Source organism: Hemitrygon akajei, chromosome 10 (assembly GCF_048418815.1).
Source record: "Hemitrygon akajei chromosome 10, sHemAka1.3, whole genome shotgun sequence".
NCBI lineage: Eukaryota > Metazoa > Chordata > Chondrichthyes > Myliobatiformes > Dasyatidae > Hemitrygon > Hemitrygon akajei.
The window spans coordinates 88458227-88477939 of NC_133133.1; the positions used below are offsets into that span (position 1 = coordinate 88458227).

Genomic DNA, 19713 nt, shown 5'->3' on the forward strand with positions numbered 1-19713 from the left:
TATCCAAAACAACACCAGCCTTCATATAATTTGCAAACTTAATAACCCACTCTTCCACTTCCAAATCATTTACAAAAATCATGAAGAGCAGGGTTGCCAGATCAGATCCCTGCAGAACACCACTGGTCACCTACCTCTATCTGCTACCACCCTCTGCCATCTCTGGGCAAGCCAATTCTGAATCCACGTTGCCAGGCTTCCTGACTTTCTGAATCAGCCTGCGATGAGAACCTTGTGAAATGCCTTTCTAAAGTCCATATTCGCCACATCCACTGCTCTGCCTTCATCAGTATGTTTTCTAACTAGCTCAAAGAATTCAATCAGGACCACAATTCATGACGTGCCCCTCATGAATCCATATGGATTATCCCTAATCAGCTTGTGCTTTTCGAAATTCTCGTAAATCCTGTCACTCAGAATCCTCTCCAATAGTTTGTCCAGCATTGATGTAGACTCAGTGGGTTATACCAAGGTTATCCATATTCCAGGATTATCCCTACTACCTTTCTTGAATAAAGGAATAACATTTGCCACCTTTCAATTGGTACTACTCGTGACCAGTGGGGATGTAAAGAACATTGCCTAGGCGCAGCAATCTCTTCTCTCACTTCCTTTAGTAACTTGGACATACCTTGTCTGGCTGTTGTCTATCCTAATGATTTTCCAAAGTTCCAGCACATCCTCTCTCTTAATGTTGATATACTCCAGCATATCAACCTGTTCTGTGCTGACTTTACATTTGTCAAGGTCCCTCACACTGGTGAATGCTGAAGGAAAGTATTCACTAAAGGCCTTCCTTGCCTCCTCCCACTCCAGATACATGTTTCCTCTTTTATCCCTGATTGGTCACACCCTCATTCGAGACTTCCTTCTGTTCTTCAAGTATGTGTGGAATGCCTTGGGGTTTTGCTTAATTCTACTCACCAAGGTCTTCTCATGTCTCCTTCATGCACTCATAAGTCCATTCTTAAGCTCGTTCCTAGCTATTCTGTAATTATGTAGAACCCTGTATGATCTGGCTTACTAAACCTTTCTTTTTTCCTGACTTCTTTCTTTGACTGGATGATCTGCATCTCCTAGCAACTAAGGTTCCTTCACCTTTCCTTGCTTCAGTGGGACAGATCTATTCAGAACCCCATGTATGTTCTCCCTCAACAACTTCTACATATCTGATGTGCATTTCCATGAGTACATTTGTTCTCAATTCATATATCCAAGTTCCCACCTAACAGCATCATAATTCACCCTCCCCAGTCAAATATTTCCCCATACTGCCTGTTCCTAATCCTGTCCTATAGTGAAGGTCAGGGAGTTGCGATCACTGTATCTAAGATGTTCACCCAATGAGAGATCTGTCTCCTGACTGGGTTCATTGCCTCACACCAGATCCAATATGACCTTCCCTGCAGTGGGCCTGTGTACATATTGTGTCAGGAATCCTTCCGGGACACATCTCACAATTTCTAAACCTTTTGCGCTAAGGCAGTGTCAATCAGTATTAGGGAAGTTGAAGTCACCCATGACCACAACCCTGTAAATTTTATATCTTTTAAAAATCTGCCTCCCACTCTGCAACATGGTGTCTGTGTTGCTATTGGAGTGCTGGGGTGCTCTTTAGAATAGTCCCAGTAGAGTGATTATTTCTTTCCTGTTTCTGGCTTCCACCCACACTGACTCAGTAGACAATCCTTCCTCAATATCCTTCCTTTCTGCAATTAGGATACTACCTCCGATTAGCAATGCCACTCCCCCACCTCTTTTACTTCCCTCCCTGTCCACTTTGAAACATCCAAACCCTGGAACATCCATCAGCCATTCCTGCCCTTGTGATGACCAAGTCTCTGTAATGGCCTCAATGTCGTAGTTCCATGTACTGATCCATGTTCTAAGTTTATTACCCTTGTATCTCACATTAAAATACACATATTACAACTAATCCAGCTAACTGCAATTACTGTACGCCCTTTCCATTACCTATGGTGACTCACAATCTCTCTACATGCTGCATTACCTTTTACTTCAACTGCCTTATCCTCTGACCTATCACTTTGGCTCCCATTCCCCTACAACCTAATTTAAACCCTCACAAACCGCTCTACCAAACCTTCCCACAAGAATATTCGTCCCCCTCAAGTTCAGGTGTAGCCTAGCCCTTTTGTCCAGGTCATACCTTCCGCAGAGGTGATCTCAATGATCCACAAATCTGAACCCTGCTCCCTACTCTATTCTTCATCTGCCAAATCATCCTATTCTTAGCCTCACTGGCACTTGGCATAGTCAGAAATCCGGAGATTATCTCCCTCGGAGATATGCTTTTCAGCTTCCTACCTATATTTTCTCTCAGGACCTGATCCCTTTTCCTACTTTTGTCATTGGCAAATATGTACTATGATTTTTTGGCCTCTCCCTTAAGAATGCTGTGGACTCAATCTGAGACGACCCTGACACTGGCACTGGGAGGCAACATACCATCGGGCAGACTCTTTCATGTCCACAAAGTCTCCTGTGCCCCCTCCCCGAACTTGAATCTCCTATCACCAGCACTCTCTTATTCTACCACTTTGGCTACTGAGCCACAGAGCCAGACTCAGTGCCAGAAAGCTGGCCGCTGCAGCTTTCCTGGGGTAGTCATCCCCCAAACAGCATACTAGTTATTGAGTGGAATGACCACAGGGTTACTCTGCAATATCTTTCACTCTCCTGACAGTCACCCAGCTACCTGCAACTTTAATGTGACTACCTTCCTGTAGCTCCTGTCTATCACCTTCCCATTCTCCCAAAAGAGCCAAAGTCATCCGGCGCCAGCTCGTCACCTAACACAGTCTGTAAGGAGCTGAACCCAGATGATCTTCCCATAGATGTAGCAATCAGACAGACTGAAGATCTCCAAGATCTCCTACCTCTTGCACAGTAGCACACCACTAACCTGGGATCCATTCTCACTACTTGCACAAGGAGCATGCCACTGGCCTGGGATCCATTCTCACTACTGGCATGAGGAGCATGCCACTGGCCTGGGATCCATTCTCACTACTTGCACGAGGAGCATGCCACTGGCCTGGGATCCATTCTCACTACTGGCATGAGGAGCATGCCACTGGCCTGGAATCCATTCTCACTACTCTAGCTGGGCACTGATAGACGAAGAAATATAAACCTGACAGAAACCTTAACCTAAACTCTGTCTCTCCTCTTGAGTCAAAGCCTCTGTTCCCAACTCCAATAATGGCTGCTCCCACAATGGCCACTCCACTTAACCCTTTCTACTCTTGCCAAGTACCTTTAACCCAAGCAACCTCTATCTCCACAGATAGTCCCAGAGGCCCCACTCACTTTTTTAATTTGGCACTTAAACTCGACAAGCTACTGTCTGTCCAATGTCAGTCTCTGCAGAACAGTTCCTATAACTTTTTAAATAATTTGTTCACAATTTGTAATGATTAAAATCTGTGACTGCAATTGCTCTGAATTTGAGCTGTTTGACCCTCCTTTAGACATTCTTTTCTGCTGGATATGGCTTCAGTCAGTGGAGAGATTTCCCTCTGATCGCCATTAATTATAACTTTACAAGGGCTCCTTCTTATTACACTCAATAATGACAAAGCTAACCAATCTCATTTTGCCTCCTAAGTCGAGTTCTAAAATAATGTTTTGACAGAACTTCAATGAGACTTGAGCATGAGTAAGCAGTACAGTGATTTGAAACCCGTTTGGTGCTCGATAAGATTGTGGCTGGTCTGATCCTAGTCAGAAATCCACTCTTCTGTTTTGCCCCTATTTACTTGATTTCTCAAAAGTCTGAAAATATACTGTATCTCTCTTAACTTTGTACATATTTAATGATGCAGCCTCTGCAGCTCATCAGGGGAGAGAACTCTAAACATTCACAACTTTTTCATCACTTCCTCATCTCAGATTAGATGTAGCATCCTTCAAGAGGGTAAATCCTCACAAGTCATCAGTGTACTTGGTTAGACATTGAAAGCCTTTGTTGCTGGAGTGTTCAAGTGGAGTGTCTTACTGCTGCTTTGGAGGTTCCCACCTGCTTCAAAATGGCATCAATCTTACCAGCACCTAAAGAGAGTAGGGTGGATTGCCTCAGTAGCACTCTCATCTATTGTGATTAAGCACTTCGAAAGGTTGATCATGACTAGAAGTAACTCCTGCCTGAGCATGGAGCTGGACCCACTGCAATTGGCCTACTGTCACAATAGGTCAGCAGTGGATGCAATCTCACAGACTCTCCAGTTGCCCGTAGACCACCTGGACAACAGCAATACCTACATCACGCTGCTGTATATTGATTACAACTTAGCACTCAACAGCATCATCCATTCACTACTAACCAACAAGCTTCAAAACCTGAGCTTCTGTACCTCTCTCTGCAACTGGATCCCTGACTTCCTCATCAGGAGGCCGCAGTCAGTATGGATCAGTAATAATATCTCCTCCTTGCTGACAATCTCCACAGGCACACCTCAAGGATGTGAGCTTAGCCCACTGTTCTAGTCTCTCTTCACCCATGCCTGTGTGGCTAGACATAGCTCACTGGCATCTGTAAATTCACTGATGACACAACTGTTTTTGGCAGAATTTCAGATAGTGATGATGGGGTGTACAGGAACAAGATAGATTGGCTAGTTGAGTGGCGTAACAACATCAGCAAGATCAAAGTTTTGATTGTGACATGAGGAAGGAGAACACACATCGGTCGGCATTGAGGAGTTAGCGGTGTAAAGGGTGAGCAACTTCAAATTCTTAGCCATCGATGTCTCAGAGGATCTATCCTGGGCCCAATGTGTTGATGTAATTACAAAGAAGATCCACCAGCAACTATACTTCATTAGGAGTTTGACGAGATTTGGTATGTCACCAAAGATTCTAGCAAATTTCTACAGATGTATTCTGAGCAGATACATCACTGCCTTCTATAGAGACTCCGATGCACACGATCCGGCGATGCTGTAATCTCAATCAGGTACATCAGGGCACAAGCCTTCCCATAATCAAGGATACCTTCAAAAGGCAGTGCTACAAAAGGCAGCATTCTTCATTAAGGACCCTCACAATCTGGGACATGGCCACTTCTCATTACTACCATCAGGGAAGAAGCACAGGAACCTGAAGACAAATATTCAACATTTTAGAAACAGCTTCTTCTCCTCCGCCATCAGATTTCTGAACAGTCCATGAACCTGTGAACATCAACTCACTGTTCCTGTTTTGCAATACTTATTTATTTTAGTTCTTATCATAATTTAAATATTCTTATGTCTTGTAGTTGTAGAATACACCTTCTGGTGCTACTTGGACATGTCTTCAGTGATGAACCCGGGGTCGTAGGATGGTTCCAGTCTTTAATTATCAGGCACCCTCACCCGGGTGACCCAGTGGGGGTGATCAGCCCCCGACTTGTGTCCAACTGACACACTAATCCACAGATTCCCCCCCCCCCCCGGATTCACAGCCACCGCAAGGCCTTTCTAGCAGCCTCCAGAATGTTCTTGGTGGCTCTTCTGCACTGCAGTCCTTTTACTCCAAGGAGTTTAAGAGTTGTATTGTACTGTTGCTACAAAATAAAAATATTCACCACATATCTATGTCATTGATAATAAACCTGTTTCTGATCCTGAAATGTGTGCCCTTTTTCCCGAGACTGTGCACTTTAATTAGAATTACATACATTTCAATTAAATCTCCTCTTATTCTTCCAAATTCCAGAGGCAATCAGCTCAATCTGCTTAAGCAGTCATTGTACAATAACCCTTCACACTCTGTCAACTTTCTCTACACCTTCTGAATGCAAGTAAATTGTTCTTTTAATTAGGACACCAAAAATCGACACTGAGCTCAAGATGTGGCCTCAGGAAAGCCTGCACAGTTCATGGAGAACCTCTTTACTCTAGAGCAAATAGCAACACACTTCTTGTCTTCCTTATTGCTATTCAATATACGTATACTGTAATTGATCGATTGATTGATTTTCCCTTCTATATTATGTATTGCATTGAACTGCTACTGCTAAGTTAACAAATTTCACAACACATGCTGGTGATAATAAACCTGATTATGCTTCTGCTTTACTCATCTGCTCAATTTCACAAGGGCACCAAGGTTTCTCGGAACACCTGGACTCATTAATCTTAAAGCACATCAGTGATATTCGGCTTTTCGATTCTTCCTACCAAAGTAAAAAGCTCACATTTCTCTACACTTTACTCCATCTGCCATGGTTTATTCCATTCACTTGCTTAAGTTATTTTGGAAATGTTAATGTTGAAATGGATGCTAATATTGCATTTGCCTTCCCTACTACCAACTCATCTTGCAAGTTAACCTTTAGAGAATCTTGCACGAGTGCTCCCAAGCTGCTTTGCACCTCTGATTTTTGAATTCACTCTCAATTTAGAAAATAGTCTGCACCTTTATTCCTTTTACCAAAATTCACTTCCCTACACTGTATTCTATGTGCCAATCCTTTGCCCATTCTCCAAATCTGTGCAAGATTCTCTGAAGGTCCTGCTTCCTTAACACAATCTGCCCCCCAGCTATCTTTGTTATCATCTGTAAACTTGGCCATAAAACCATCAACTCCATCAACCAGTCACTTCTACTATAAGAACCAGAAAAAAGTTTTAAAAAATCAGTTTAAAAGTCTTATTCATTCATTCTTCTCAGTATCTGAGCATGTTGGAGTAGCTCATAGAGCAAATAGAGCACCTGGTCTTTATATAAAGCTGCAAAATCCCTCATCAAATATAAGGGTGATAACCAAATGAGAAAGTATTACAGCTCTCTATGACCATAATGACCATCTATGACGAAACTTCACTTATCCTTGATTTAAAGTCGTTGTTAAGGGAATTTTTGAAGTGGTCTTTTTTTTTCTGCTGCTACTACATTGCTCAATTATCATTAGTGATCAGAAGTAAATTTCTCTCCAACTAACTCACTGTATTTTGATTTTTCAGTTGAACTCTGCCTTTTAGAATTGAGATAATTTTTGATTTGTTCAGATGCCAATCGTAGATCTCAGATTCCTTTCATGTGAAAGCTTTATATATGCAGTTGAAATCTCTCGCTTTGCCTTCTGTATTCTTTCAAAGCGAAATAAATATATATTTTTAATGGGTAATAGCGACACTAAAATAATGATCTGAGAAACTTTGGACTAGTGGATGAAGGTGTCAATGATGCCTCGCCAGGTAAAGTGAAGGGCTAAGAAACACTATGTTTAGCCCAACAGAATAAGATAACTAACTTTTTTTTCTCTCCACTCCTGTAGGATTCCACAGTTTATGAAACTGAAAATAAGATTTTACACGTGGTGAGTTCTTTAAAATTATATTCATTTTGCTATCACATGCTTATCATTTAAAATTTGCTTTATTTTATTTCATATCTGATTAAGTAAAACAGTTTCATTTCCCAGTCACAACAGGAGCATGGATACAGTAGTAGGCCATTTGGCCCCTCAGCCTTATACCTCCAATAAATCAGACCATTGTTGATCTGCACCCCAATCCAATTTGTATGGATTTGCTCCCATATCTGAACAACCAAACATCTATCTCGCTTATGAAATTTTCAAGCTTATGAAGAACATACAGTATATTTGAAGAAGTAAATTCTGATATCCCATACTGCATTTCAGATGAGCTTTACAAAATAAAGTTTCTCTATAGATATTACAACAAATCAGATTTGTTGAAATGTGGATATTTCGTCTGACCAAAGTTCAAACATTTATGTTGGATTTCAGTCAGATGTTTTGTTTTGATAAGCTGGGGACCAAGATGAGAATGTTTGATGCAAGGAAATAAACTCTTTTCCATCTTGAATTTTATTTGAAAATTTCACCACTCTTTACTGCGATTTGCAAGTGTGTATGTTTTTCAAGTATAGAATTCTGACAAAATTTTCCAATATTATCATGTCTAAAAGTTGAAATGGTTTGGCACAGCCAGCACACCTTCATCCCAAGGCAGTTTGCTGTGTTCACCAATTTATTTTAACAGGAAGTACAAACGTAGATATGGGTGGAACAGGAATAGATTTATCTAGAAACATCAACTATCTATTCATTTCTGTAGATGTTGCCTGACCTGCTAAGTTCCTCCAGCAATTTGTGTGTGGTGTTAGATTTAACTCTTGTGAGTCAAGGACCTATCCCTAAGCCTTCAACACGTATCTCCATTCTCGAATCCAGAGTGCAGTGCTTCTATAAGGTGGCTGCAAGAACAAGTTAGAGGCAGGGCATCCTGTAGCATGTGAATGAATGGAGGGTTTCTGGGGCCTTTCCATTCAGTGCAAGCTATGAGTCAGATTCAGATGGGAATCTTCCACCCGTCTGGAGGAGCAAAGATCCAACAATATTTGAAGACCAACAGCATTGAGGAAAAGCAGCTCATTGCATTAAAATCCTGGAATTTCTGACTAGACAGGCACTGAGAGAGTGGCTTCATCTAAGGACTATAGCAGTTCAGCACTATTTTCTTGGAGCAAAGTAACACTGGCCTCATCAGCCATGCCTACATTCAGTGAATGAATATAGAATCCAGTCAACCTTACACAAATAACAACAATGTGGGTTTATTCTACAGTAGATTTTAGGATAAATTGCATGCCGATGGAATATTTCATGGGAAGGAAAGGTGTTACTTTGGACTAGATTGCATATTTTGATACTGCAGTTTGAAAATTCCGTACTCAACATTGCTATTTAATGTTTATATTTAGCATAGTTAGAAAAAAATGTAGATGCTGGAAATCTGAAATAAAAATAGAAAATGCTGTGAACACTCAGAAGGTCAGGCAGCATGTGTGGTGAGAGAAAAACAAACGATGGTTTGAAGGCCCTTTGTCAGAACTGGGAAAGAGAGAAAATGGAGACAAAATGAAGAAACGAACTAGTTTCTTTCTTCCCCAGCTCTGATGAAGGTTAAAACATTAACTCAGTTTCTCCATCCACAGATGGTATCTGACCCTCTAGGCATTCCCTGCATTTTGTATTTTCTTGAAAATGTTGTATTGAGCAGTGCCAAAGTCAAAATCAAGTTTATTGTTATAACACAAGTACAGTGGGAATGAAAAGCTTGCAGCAGCATCAGAAGCATGTCATTCCAGATACACAACATTCACAAGAAAAGCATAAACACAACTTTGACAAGACAGAACACAAGTAGAACAAAAAAGAAGACAAAGCCCACTGCAGTACAAAGTGATCAGAATGGCTATTGTGTTACTACACTGAAGTAGAGATTAGGCTCTTGCAGATTAGTCCAACAACCAAATAGTAACTGTTTGTGAATTTGGCGGTGGGAGACCTCAGGCTCCTGATCAATGGTGGCTGCAAGATGATGGTATGAGATGGCAAGGATAATTTCATCAGTGGTCTAGTCAATGAACTTCTATCTGAAGCATCACTATGCAGCTGCTGTGTGACCCTACTAGCAACACTTAGTTTTATCTTATATTAGTATAATGCTTAAGGAACCACAATCAAATAGGACATATACCATAATGTCATTGTTGCAGGTACAAATGTTAAAGACATTGGACAAATATTCCAACAGATTATACTTCAGCATTTTCAACATAAAATGTAATGTCACAGGTGTCTGCCATCGAGATCAAAGCCCACTAGAACTCAATACCACGGACAGAGGTTCGAAGCTGGTCATCAGTGATCTGAAACTTATCTGGACCAGCTACACCAGTACAGTAGCAGTAAAAGTAGTCTAGGTGAAGATTTTGGAACATGTAATTCAACCTTATCCTCCCCGAAGTCTTTCAGCCTTGACCAAGGCATATGCTAGGATTGTGATGGAAATAATAGTTTCCTTAACTGAAGTATCAAAGCAGGCTAGATTAGGCTCAGCCACAAAGGGTAATAAAATTTTGTTTGACTGTGAAAAATGTGCCAGCTTCACCTTTCAAGATCGTTCATCATCAAACTGAATTTCCATGCTTTTAAAAAAAATTTTATTGATGGGTTCTTGACAAGCAAAGTACTTGATGATTTATTTGTAATGCTTTTGAGAATTCACTGCTGTCTATGTCGGTGTTCTGGTTTTGTTTAAAAAGGAAACTTGAAACAGTGTTAAATTGGCCTTCCTTTTTTGACAGGCTTCAAATGTTTTGAACTATGCAAAAAGAATTGTATGCTGTTGTAACTGTAATCTGTCAAAATAATAGTGGTATTTCAAAAGGGGTGTGGGGATAATTATTTCCAATGAAATAATTCCTTGGCTGAATAATAACTCAGCATGTTAGGAATCATTTATGGAGAGAAATAAATGGTAGACACTTCAAGCTGTTAGGCTTCATCAGGACTGAAACGAAAGAGGAAAAGGCCAGAATAAGAATATGGGAGGTGGGAGGGGGTGACAGGAAGGAGTACAATCTGGCAGGTGATGGGAAAATCCAGGTTGGGAAAGGTGGATGGGGGGGTGAGGAACAGGAATGAAATAAGAAGTTGGGAGGTGGAAGATGGAAGATGTAAAGGACTGAAGAAGAAAGAATCTGATCGGAGAGGACAGTGGACCATGGGAGAAAGGGAAGGAAGTGGGCCACCAGATGGAATCATTTTCTTATCTTCTACAAACTTGGCCACAAAGCCATCAATTCTGTCATCCAAATCATTGACATATAATGTAAAAGGGAGCAAAGGAAAAGAACACCAACCCTTGTGGAACATCATTAGTCACTGGCGTCCAACCAGAAAAGGCTCCCTTTTTTCTCACTCTTTGCTTCCTGCCAATCAGCCAATAGTCAATCCATGCCAGTGTCTTTCCTGTAATTCCACAAGCTCTTAGCTTGTTAAACATCCTCATGTGTGACACATGGTCAAAGACCTTCTGAAAATCCGAATAAGCCATATCCACTGTCTCTCCTTTGACTATCCTGCCTGTTGCTTTCTCCAAGAATTCCAATGGGTTATTGGCTGGCTTACCTTCATATTTCATCTTTTCCCTCCTTATGGCTTTTTCAGTTGCCTTCTGTTGGTTTTTAAAACCTTCCTAATTCTCTAACATCCTACTGATTTTTTTGCTCTATTATATGCCTTCTCTTTTGATTTTATGTTGGCTTTGACTTCCCTGTCAGCCATGGTCACATCATCCTGCCTTTAGAATACTTCTACTTAGGGATGGATCTATCCTTCATCTTCCAAACTGCTGCCAGAAATTCCAACCATTGCCACTCTGCCATCGTCCCTGCTAGGGTCCCCTTGCAATCAACTTCGGCCATCTCCTCTCCTATGCCTCTGTAATCCCCTTAACTCCATTGGAATACTGATAGATTTGTCTTTTGCCTTCTCCTCACAAATTGCAGGATGAATTCTATTATATTATGATCAATGCCTCCTAACGGTTCCTTTACTTAAGCTCTTTAATCAAAACTGGTTCATATGCAGTACACAATCTAGAAATGCCTTTCCCCTAGTGGACTCAACCACAAGCTGCTCTAAAAAGCCATCTTGTAGGCAGTCTACAATTTCTCTCTCTCTTGGGAAACAGCATTAACCTGATTTTCCCAATGTATCTGTGTATTGAAATTCTCTGTGACTATCGTAATGTTACCCTTTTGACATGGCTTTTCTATGTCCCATTGTAATTTGTAGCCGACATTTTGGCTACTGTTCAGAGGCCTGTATATAACACCCATCAGGGTCTTTTTGCCCTTTCAGTTTCTTAACTCTACCCAGAAAGATTTTACATCTTCTGATCCTATAGTACCTTTTTCTAAGGATTTGATTTTATTTTTTACCAACTGAACCATGCCACCACTCTCCTATGTCTGTCCTTTAGGTACAAAGTGTATTCCTAGATGTCAAGCTCTCACCTATAAGCTGTGGCTCTCCTCTGTAGGTCTTTCCCCTCAATAGTATCCAAAATGATATACTTACAATTGAGAGGAATGACACTGCACTGGCTGCCCATTTGCTTTTCCTTGCCTGACAGTGATACAGGTACCTGTCTCCTGCCTCCTGAAACTTAGGGCTGACTACCTCCCTGTAACTCCTATCTATCACCTCATTTTTCCATATGAGCTGAAAATCATTGAGCCCGCAGTCTTGATTCATTGTCTGAGGAGCTGCAGCTCAATGCACTTTGTACAGATGTACTTATTCAGTAGGCTGGAGGGCTCCCAGAGTTCCCTTATCTCACACAAAGAACACAGCAGAACCCCTGGGGACATTCTCACTGCACTAACTATGCATCAATAGACAAAGAATGAAGTAGAATCTTACCAAAAATTTACCTTGCCCAAGCCTGCTGAGCCAAAGCCTCCCCATTCTGGCTCCGAGACTGAGACTGAAGTTACAATCTTTTTAACTCAAAAGTGAGAATGTTCCCAGAATGATGGTGAAATTCTCTTAAACAAGAGATTTTGTGGATGCTGGAATTCCAGGGAAATGAACACACAATGCTATGGGTTAGGGAGCATCTATGGACAGGAATTAAGAGTCGATATTTTTGGTCAAGACTCTTCATCAGGACTGGAATTCTCTTGTCTGAATCTCAGGTAGTAGATATTACAGGGCTGTTATAAAGTAATTAATTAACATTGAAATCAATAGATAAAATTTAGAAGCAGTGTACAGTGCACTGTTTAACTCTATGACTGTAAATAGATTTCCATGTTATCTTCTTTAAAGATTTCCAGAACCATGTATGTGATTATTAATTATCCTCGTGGTAACTTCAATTAAAAACAAGAAGTGCAAGTGATAAGGAAGAAGTTCACTTTTATTTCACTAACACTTGTCTTGGGTTCTTTGAATGTTTACAGTGTAAAACATTATCAGGGATCTGTGATCACATCATCTCACTTTCTTCTGACTCCTTGGTGTCTCAGTCTGCACATCTTGAAGTTGTCCACCTGACGAACATAATGCCCAGTGAGGGTTTGGTAAGGAGACAATTCTTCCATATCATTATGAATTGTACGTGATCATTTGCAATACATTTCTGTTTACAGTGGTTTACATTAATGCTCTTTGAGAATTGAAATTCAATCTTCTGGTCTATTATCAATCTGACTGTGAGGAAAAAATATTCTGACTCCTCAGTTAAGAAAGGTATTATCGCTAATACCTTTGTGTCCTTAATTTATCTGGTAAAGAATGTGACATTCAACAGATGGAAACGTGGGTGTGTAAAACCTCAACTCAACATATCCTTTATTTTAGCCTTACCTTGGGGAGTTTAGGGAGATAGCAGAATTAGTCAAAGAAGAGTCCTGTGTATGTCAAGACAAGTATTAGCCCACAACTGACTGCCCTTGCACACAGTCAAGAATCTGATTAAAAACCACGATTGTAATGATTGGTAAGCTGGTTGCTTACCTTTCTTTATAACTAAAGTCCAAGCAGCTGTATGAAAGAAGGGTAGTTTATTATAAATTATTTTATAATTGGCAATTGTCATTTTCTCTTCTGATTTTTCATTGACAAACTACTTCTCTTGTAATGCTTCTTTTGTAATACCATGCAAACCTCTTCGTTCAAGCAACTATTTCCTCCTTGAATTTCTGTGGGTTGACCTCCCGTGGTACAGAGGTTCATATGGTTTACCCACAGTCTCACAGCACCAAACACCCAGAACCCAGAACCTTGGCTCCCGTCTGAGCGTACTTTCTCCCTGTGACCATGCAGGTTTCCTCTGGGCGCTTCAGTTTCCTTCCATGTCAGAAAGGACATGGGGATTTGATGGTTAACTGTAGGAAAGAGGTAGTATCCAGAGGGAAGTTGATGAGCGTGTGAGCCAAATTAAAGTAAAACTAGATGTTCTGTGGTTGGCACAGTCTTAGGAGGCTGAAGGCCTAATTTCTTGCTATATGTGAATGAGGGAAGGTTCTCGGACAGGCAAAAGTGTGTGAGAAAGAAGGGTGTTGTGTGAGTGCTCATATTTCCCTATGGCATTTACAATTGTTGGCAGGGGAAAGATTTGGTAGAAATTGCATGCAATAAAACTTCCATGGCAGAAAAGGCATGGGGCTTACACAGTGGCAACATTTTCCTTTCATGTTACGCCCTTAGAAAAAAAATGAACGTACTTTGTAGGCTTCCCCTTCAGCCCATCAAGCATCCATATGAAGTAATTTATAACTATCCATGCAAAAAAAGAGTATATAGAAAGAGGTCACCAAAATCCTGGCCAAAAGAGTCAAGCAGTGCTGGAGCATTAGGAGAGGGAATGATACTTGAGATGCAGTATTCATTAGAAGGAGGGTGATTTGTGGGTGAACAGGAGTCAAGGAGCTGGATGTCAGAGGCCATGAGGGAATTTAAATAGAAGGCTCTGCCAACACAAATGAGTCACTGAGGGCAGGGGTGTTGGGAACAGCAGATTTAGATAAATTGCAAAGTGTGCCCTCTGTCAGTCATGGTCGACCATGGGTACTGCGCCTCTGGTAGTCACTGAGAGTGGATTCTCCAGGGCACAAGCCAGGGCAGAGTTGATATGGAGATCCGCCTGTTTCCCAAACAGTGGGACCCCCCCTCTCCATGCTGATGACGTCCAAAGGAACGATGAAAGTCAGTATGGTTTGGAGTATCGCAGTATTGCAGGAGTTGCCATGCCGGTGCTGGGTACAGCAGCAGAGGTTTGAAATCGGAGTTTTCCCTCTCCTAGATGAGCTACCACCTGTGGTTATTGAGCCCCATCTGCCCGGAGCAACTGGTTTTAAGGTGCCAGTGGCCCACCTTTGCCTCTTCTCCTGTCAGTAAGAACAGCTCCGCTGGGCATAAGAACTATGCCACACATGAAGACTTGGTTGTCAGAGGCTGTTTGAGACGCACGCCATGAAGAGCATTTGTTTAGCAGTGGGAGCCCCTCCCCACTACCACCCTTCGGCTATGACTACCCTTGGAGCCAAGGGTATTGCAAATTGCAAAGTGGGAAAGGAAAAAACAGTTCAGAGATAAAATGATCATTTGGAGTGCACCACATTCCAGAATAAAGATTGATCATCTCATAATAAGATCACATTGTGGGCAAGACTGAAAATAATTTCCCTGCTATTAAGTGATAATAGTAATGAAAGAAACCCTGAGAAACAAGACCATAAGACCATAAGATATAGGAGCAGAAGTAGGCCATTCGGCCCATCAAGTCCTCTCCAATATTCAGTCATGGGCTGATCCAATTCTTCCACTCATTCCCAGTCCCCTGCCTTCACCCCATACCCTTTGATGCCCTGACTAATCAAGAACCTATCTATCGTTGCCTTAAATACACCCAATGACTTGGCCTCCACAGTTGCTCGTGGCAAAAAATTCCACAAATTTACCACCCTATTCAGATGGTGCTGTTCACCTGAATATCAAAGAATCTAAACCCTCTATCAGTGCTCCCCTCTCTTCACTCCCATGTCCCATCACCACTGCTTCTCTCATACTCAGTGCCTGACTCTCTCTGCAGGATTTGTTGCCCAGCAGAGAGCTCAGCAGCTGAGGCAGAGGTGAGCTCAGATCCCTGCCATTTTTACTCAGAATCAGCAGATATCACCAGCACATGTCATGAAATTTGTCTTTGTGGCAGCAGCACAATGCAACATAATCACAGAAAAAAACTACAAATTACAGTAAGTGTCTGTGTTTATAGATATATAACAGTTAAATAAATAGTGCAAACATAAAATAAAGAAGTAGTGAGTATTGTCGTCTACATTCTTTTGCATTGAAATAAGCGCTAACAATTAAAGAGAAAGGCATGGGGTCCTGTTCTGTAGTGTGGTGAATGGTGTCCAGCACCACTGTGATGCTGGACATCTGGTGGTAGGATGGTGTGCAATCTTGTTGCAGGAAGGCTAGTGTCTACCTGCTTTGAAGAGTTGGGTGCTGCTGAGCGAAGTGTGGGTGGGGTTGCAGTCAGACTTTGCCTGATGGTTCTGGAGATGCAGACTGGTCTGGTTTCACTCTGTTCATGGGATTTGGGTCTTGCAGCATTGTGGAAGCTGGGAAGTCTGAAAGTATTGGTGGAGAAGTTCCCAATAGCTTTGGAGGAACGATGTCTGAGAGGATTACAATGGATTCTGGTTTATTGGGACACATCGGGACCAGTATATTTTGGTCCAATTAAGTGGCTGCCCCCATTAGCTGAAGTTTAAAAGGGTATAAAAAATATATAAAAAAAGACAATCTAAGTAACAAATTAGTTCCTAATTCTTATTATGCTCAACAGTCCAACTTCTCAGGCAAGGCCCAATGCAAGCAGTCAGCGAAACATTGCTGTGCTTTGCTCAAGTCTCAACAAGCACTCTGCCGAAAGGAATGGAGTTAAATACCATCACAATGAAATAATAATTAGCTGACACGTGCATATTGACGAGCGCAATTGCTGTATCTGTTGCGCTGCTGAATCCGTGCTTGTGACGTAAGTGGCAATGCATCCCAAATAAATGAAGGGAATCCCAGCTATTTTCCTGATTTGTTTTTGTTCTTTAAGAGTTGTCCCAAATAAGCAGCTACCCTGATTAACCAATGGACCAATTAACCGAAACCCACAGTTAAAGTTAAAGTCTGTCCCAAGACATAGGCTCATCAGGCCAGTGCTTATGCCGGTTTTCATGGTGTGAAGCACTGAGAGTATGAGACTACCCCCCGGTAGTCTATCGCGAGGTTAACCCCCAGCATTTTACCGGTACCCATTTTCAGCTGGGTGGTTAAGTGCCTTGCTCAAGGACACAACACACTGCCTCAGCTGGGGCTCGAACTCACAACCTTCAGATCGCTATTCCAATGCTTTGACCACTTGGACAATGAGAGTTGGACACTTGGACATTTGAGATTTGTGGGCTTTTAATTTTGGAATTCCTCAGGTGGCAGTTAGTTGGTGCTTGGTTCATAGCTGATATAAATGGATAGGATTGTTGAACAAAATTGGCTGTACCAACTTGTCTCATTGATTTTGCATCTGGTCTTCTTGTAGGGCATGTACATCAAGTCAACCTATGACGGCCTCCACGTTATTACAGGAACAACGGAAAATGTAAGTTTTAACCCCATCCTACTGAATGCCAAAATAAACACAGCATTTAGTAATTATACTTTTGCTGAAGACCAATTTATGGAATGTGTGATGTGAGAAACCCAATCTAATTTCTGAAGTCATGATAGACGTTCATTTTGAAATAATATTTACCTCAAACCTTTGAGTAATTTGTACAATTTTCTGCAGCTGTGCTTGAGTGGATCATAGAGTGTTACAGAATGAAAACAAGCCCTTCCACCCACTGAGTTGACCATCTTTTCACCAACCACCGAACATCAGCATCCACTGCCCATTTTTAGAGTGGTGCTACCCATCCTTTATTCAGTCACATTCCAATCAACTACTCTGTTCCCCCCCCACCCTGCACTCCACCCAACAGCATTATGACACCATATGACAAATTATTGGTTAAGAAGCTGTCAGTTCAGATGATTTACTTTTAAATTTCTTGTTAGCTTTTCTGAAATTAGCTTCTTATTAGATATGCATTTTTTCTCCAAAAGCTTCATTTAGCATGCTGAACTCAAATCGACAGCACAGTAAAGCAACTTGAAGCCAAAGCCCATCCCTAATCCTGTCCTCTCCTTTGTTTCAGAATATACTGTAGGTAGTTCTGTAATAGCTCAATAGTTGTGAAGCCTTATATTGTAGAAAATTGCACTATAAAATAATTCTGTCATTGGGAAAAGTGGATAGAGGCTGCAGAGTTTCTGACTTGCAATAACTTCGTCACTGTTCCTGAAGGATTTTCAAAACAAAGGTTGATTTTAATTGCTATGAGTTTATTTTGTTACTGTTTGCCATTCTATAGAAAGCTGTTGTTGCACTTGTCGATACAAGTGATAGATACAATAACTTGTCAATTTCAGAGTAACTTTTCAATGATGAAACTAGCAGCCTGTGCTCTTAGTAGACAACGGTGTCTGAATATCTGACTACTGCTGGGAGATGACTTGGAAATTGTTTGTCTCCAAGATTAATTACTTTTTAGCTTAACAATTTCCAAAGTAACTGTCTGGTTTAAGAAGGCAGTGGTGATGTCCAGCAACTACTTACCAACAGCAAAACACAAAACAAAGAACACTTATTAATAGGAAAGGCATGCAGAGGCGAGGCTAGGTGAGTGGAGGCAGGAGGAGGAAGTGAGGTGAAGGCAAAGGGGATGCACGGCAGAGGCAAGTGGAGGCGGGAGCGAGGACAATCCTGATGTCTGATCGATTTATAAGCATCGGACTGAATTGGGAAAGTTGGGCACAGGCTGAATTGTGGCAGCAGGGTCCAGGCCCCAGAGCAGTTCGACAACAAGGGACAAGCCGATGTCCGGATGATTTGAGTGCCAGGCCGGATTGAAAAGGTCAGGGAGGCGAGGGGTGGGTTGGTTCTGCTTGCTAGTCCACAACGTTTACTCAGCTCTGCACTTCAGTGAGGCTGTGACCTGCTCTGGCTGTAGTGATGACTGGTTTCATGTCTGTGGTCTCACAACATTTACTCATCTTTGTGCTGAACTGTGGCTGTTGTCTGCTCCAGCAGCGGTGATGAGTAGCGTTGTGTCTTTCGTAAAACTTCAGTTTTGAAGCTATTTGTTACTTTTATGGGTTGCACAATTTGTTTTCTCTTTGCGTGTTGGGTGCTTAACAGTTTTCTTTTTAATGGGTTGTATTGTGGTTTCTTTATTTTGTGGCTGCCTGTAAGGAGTCGAATACTTTGATGATAAATGTACCTTAGGACTCTCACCTCATGCACTGTAACAGGCAGCCCGTATCTGACTACTGCAAGACTAGTTCCCAATCAAAATTGCATAATAACCAATTTAGCCCATGTAACTCAGCAATCAAACTATATCCAATTTATGTTATGAAAACACAATGGAGGGGTCAGACCCTGAATCCATTTGGGTGGAACTCAGGAATAGGAAGGGTGTAATCACACTGTTGGGATAAGACTGAATAGCCACCAAGTCACTGAGGAGCAGATATGCAATCAGGTAAAGGGAATGTGTAAAAATAATAGGGCTGTTGTCAAGGGAGATTTCAACTTCCCTAATATAAACTGGGACCTTCCTAGTGTAAGGGGTTTAGAAGGCACAGAATATGTTAACTGTATCCAGGAAGGTTTCTAAAATCAATATGTGGATGATCCAATGAGAGGAGGGGCCGTACTGCAGGGGTCACCAACCTTTTTTGCACAACAACACACATCCAGCATCTGCAGATTTCCTTGTGTTTGTTTTTTGCACAGCAGACCAATTTAATATTGACAATATTCTTGCAGACCAGCTGACGGGGGGGGGGGGGGGTGCGGGGGGTGTTAAACACAACCGGAATACAGCAATACTCGAAAGGGGTTCCTTATGTCCAGTCTATTCCGCAATTTAGTTTTCGTGGCTATCAGCACTTGCTTCTGTCCCGCTTGCTCACGTTTTTTCCACTCAAAAAAATCAACGGGTTTGTCTTTAAGTGCAGGGTGCTTGGACTCAAGGTACCGAAGCAGTTTTGAGGGCTTCATTGCCTCATTGGACAGCCTCCGGGCCTGAACTCCAGCTTCCCGCCCGCCCGCCCGCCGCCAGACGCCATGGCCAGGTGTGGCTGGTCGTTGGTGTGGTGAGAGGCCAAAGTAAGCTCTGGAGGTCCCCGAGCCAGGGCCGTGGCAGTTGCAGTCCGGTGAGCGAGGAGGAGTGCGACAGGGCGCTCTCCCCCCCTATAGGTCGGTAGGA

General features: G+C 42.0%; 1 protein-coding gene across 2 annotated transcripts in view; it reads left to right on the plus strand.

The window, feature by feature from the left end:
• LOC140734522 (connector enhancer of kinase suppressor of ras 2) overlaps positions 1 to 19713 on the plus strand; it is a 1506781-nt gene that overhangs the window by 1061029 nt on the left and 426039 nt on the right. For both annotated transcript variants that reach the window (XR_012100554.1, XM_073058598.1), the window contains exons 5-7: positions 7286 to 7327; positions 12796 to 12915; positions 16938 to 16997. Coding sequence is in view for 1 of the 2 variants with exons in the window: in XM_073058598.1 (XP_072914699.1) it covers positions 7286 to 7327; positions 12796 to 12915; positions 16938 to 16997 (222 nt within the window). In the remaining variant the exon portion in view is untranslated. The remainder of the gene's footprint in view (positions 1 to 7285; positions 7328 to 12795; positions 12916 to 16937; positions 16998 to 19713) is intronic.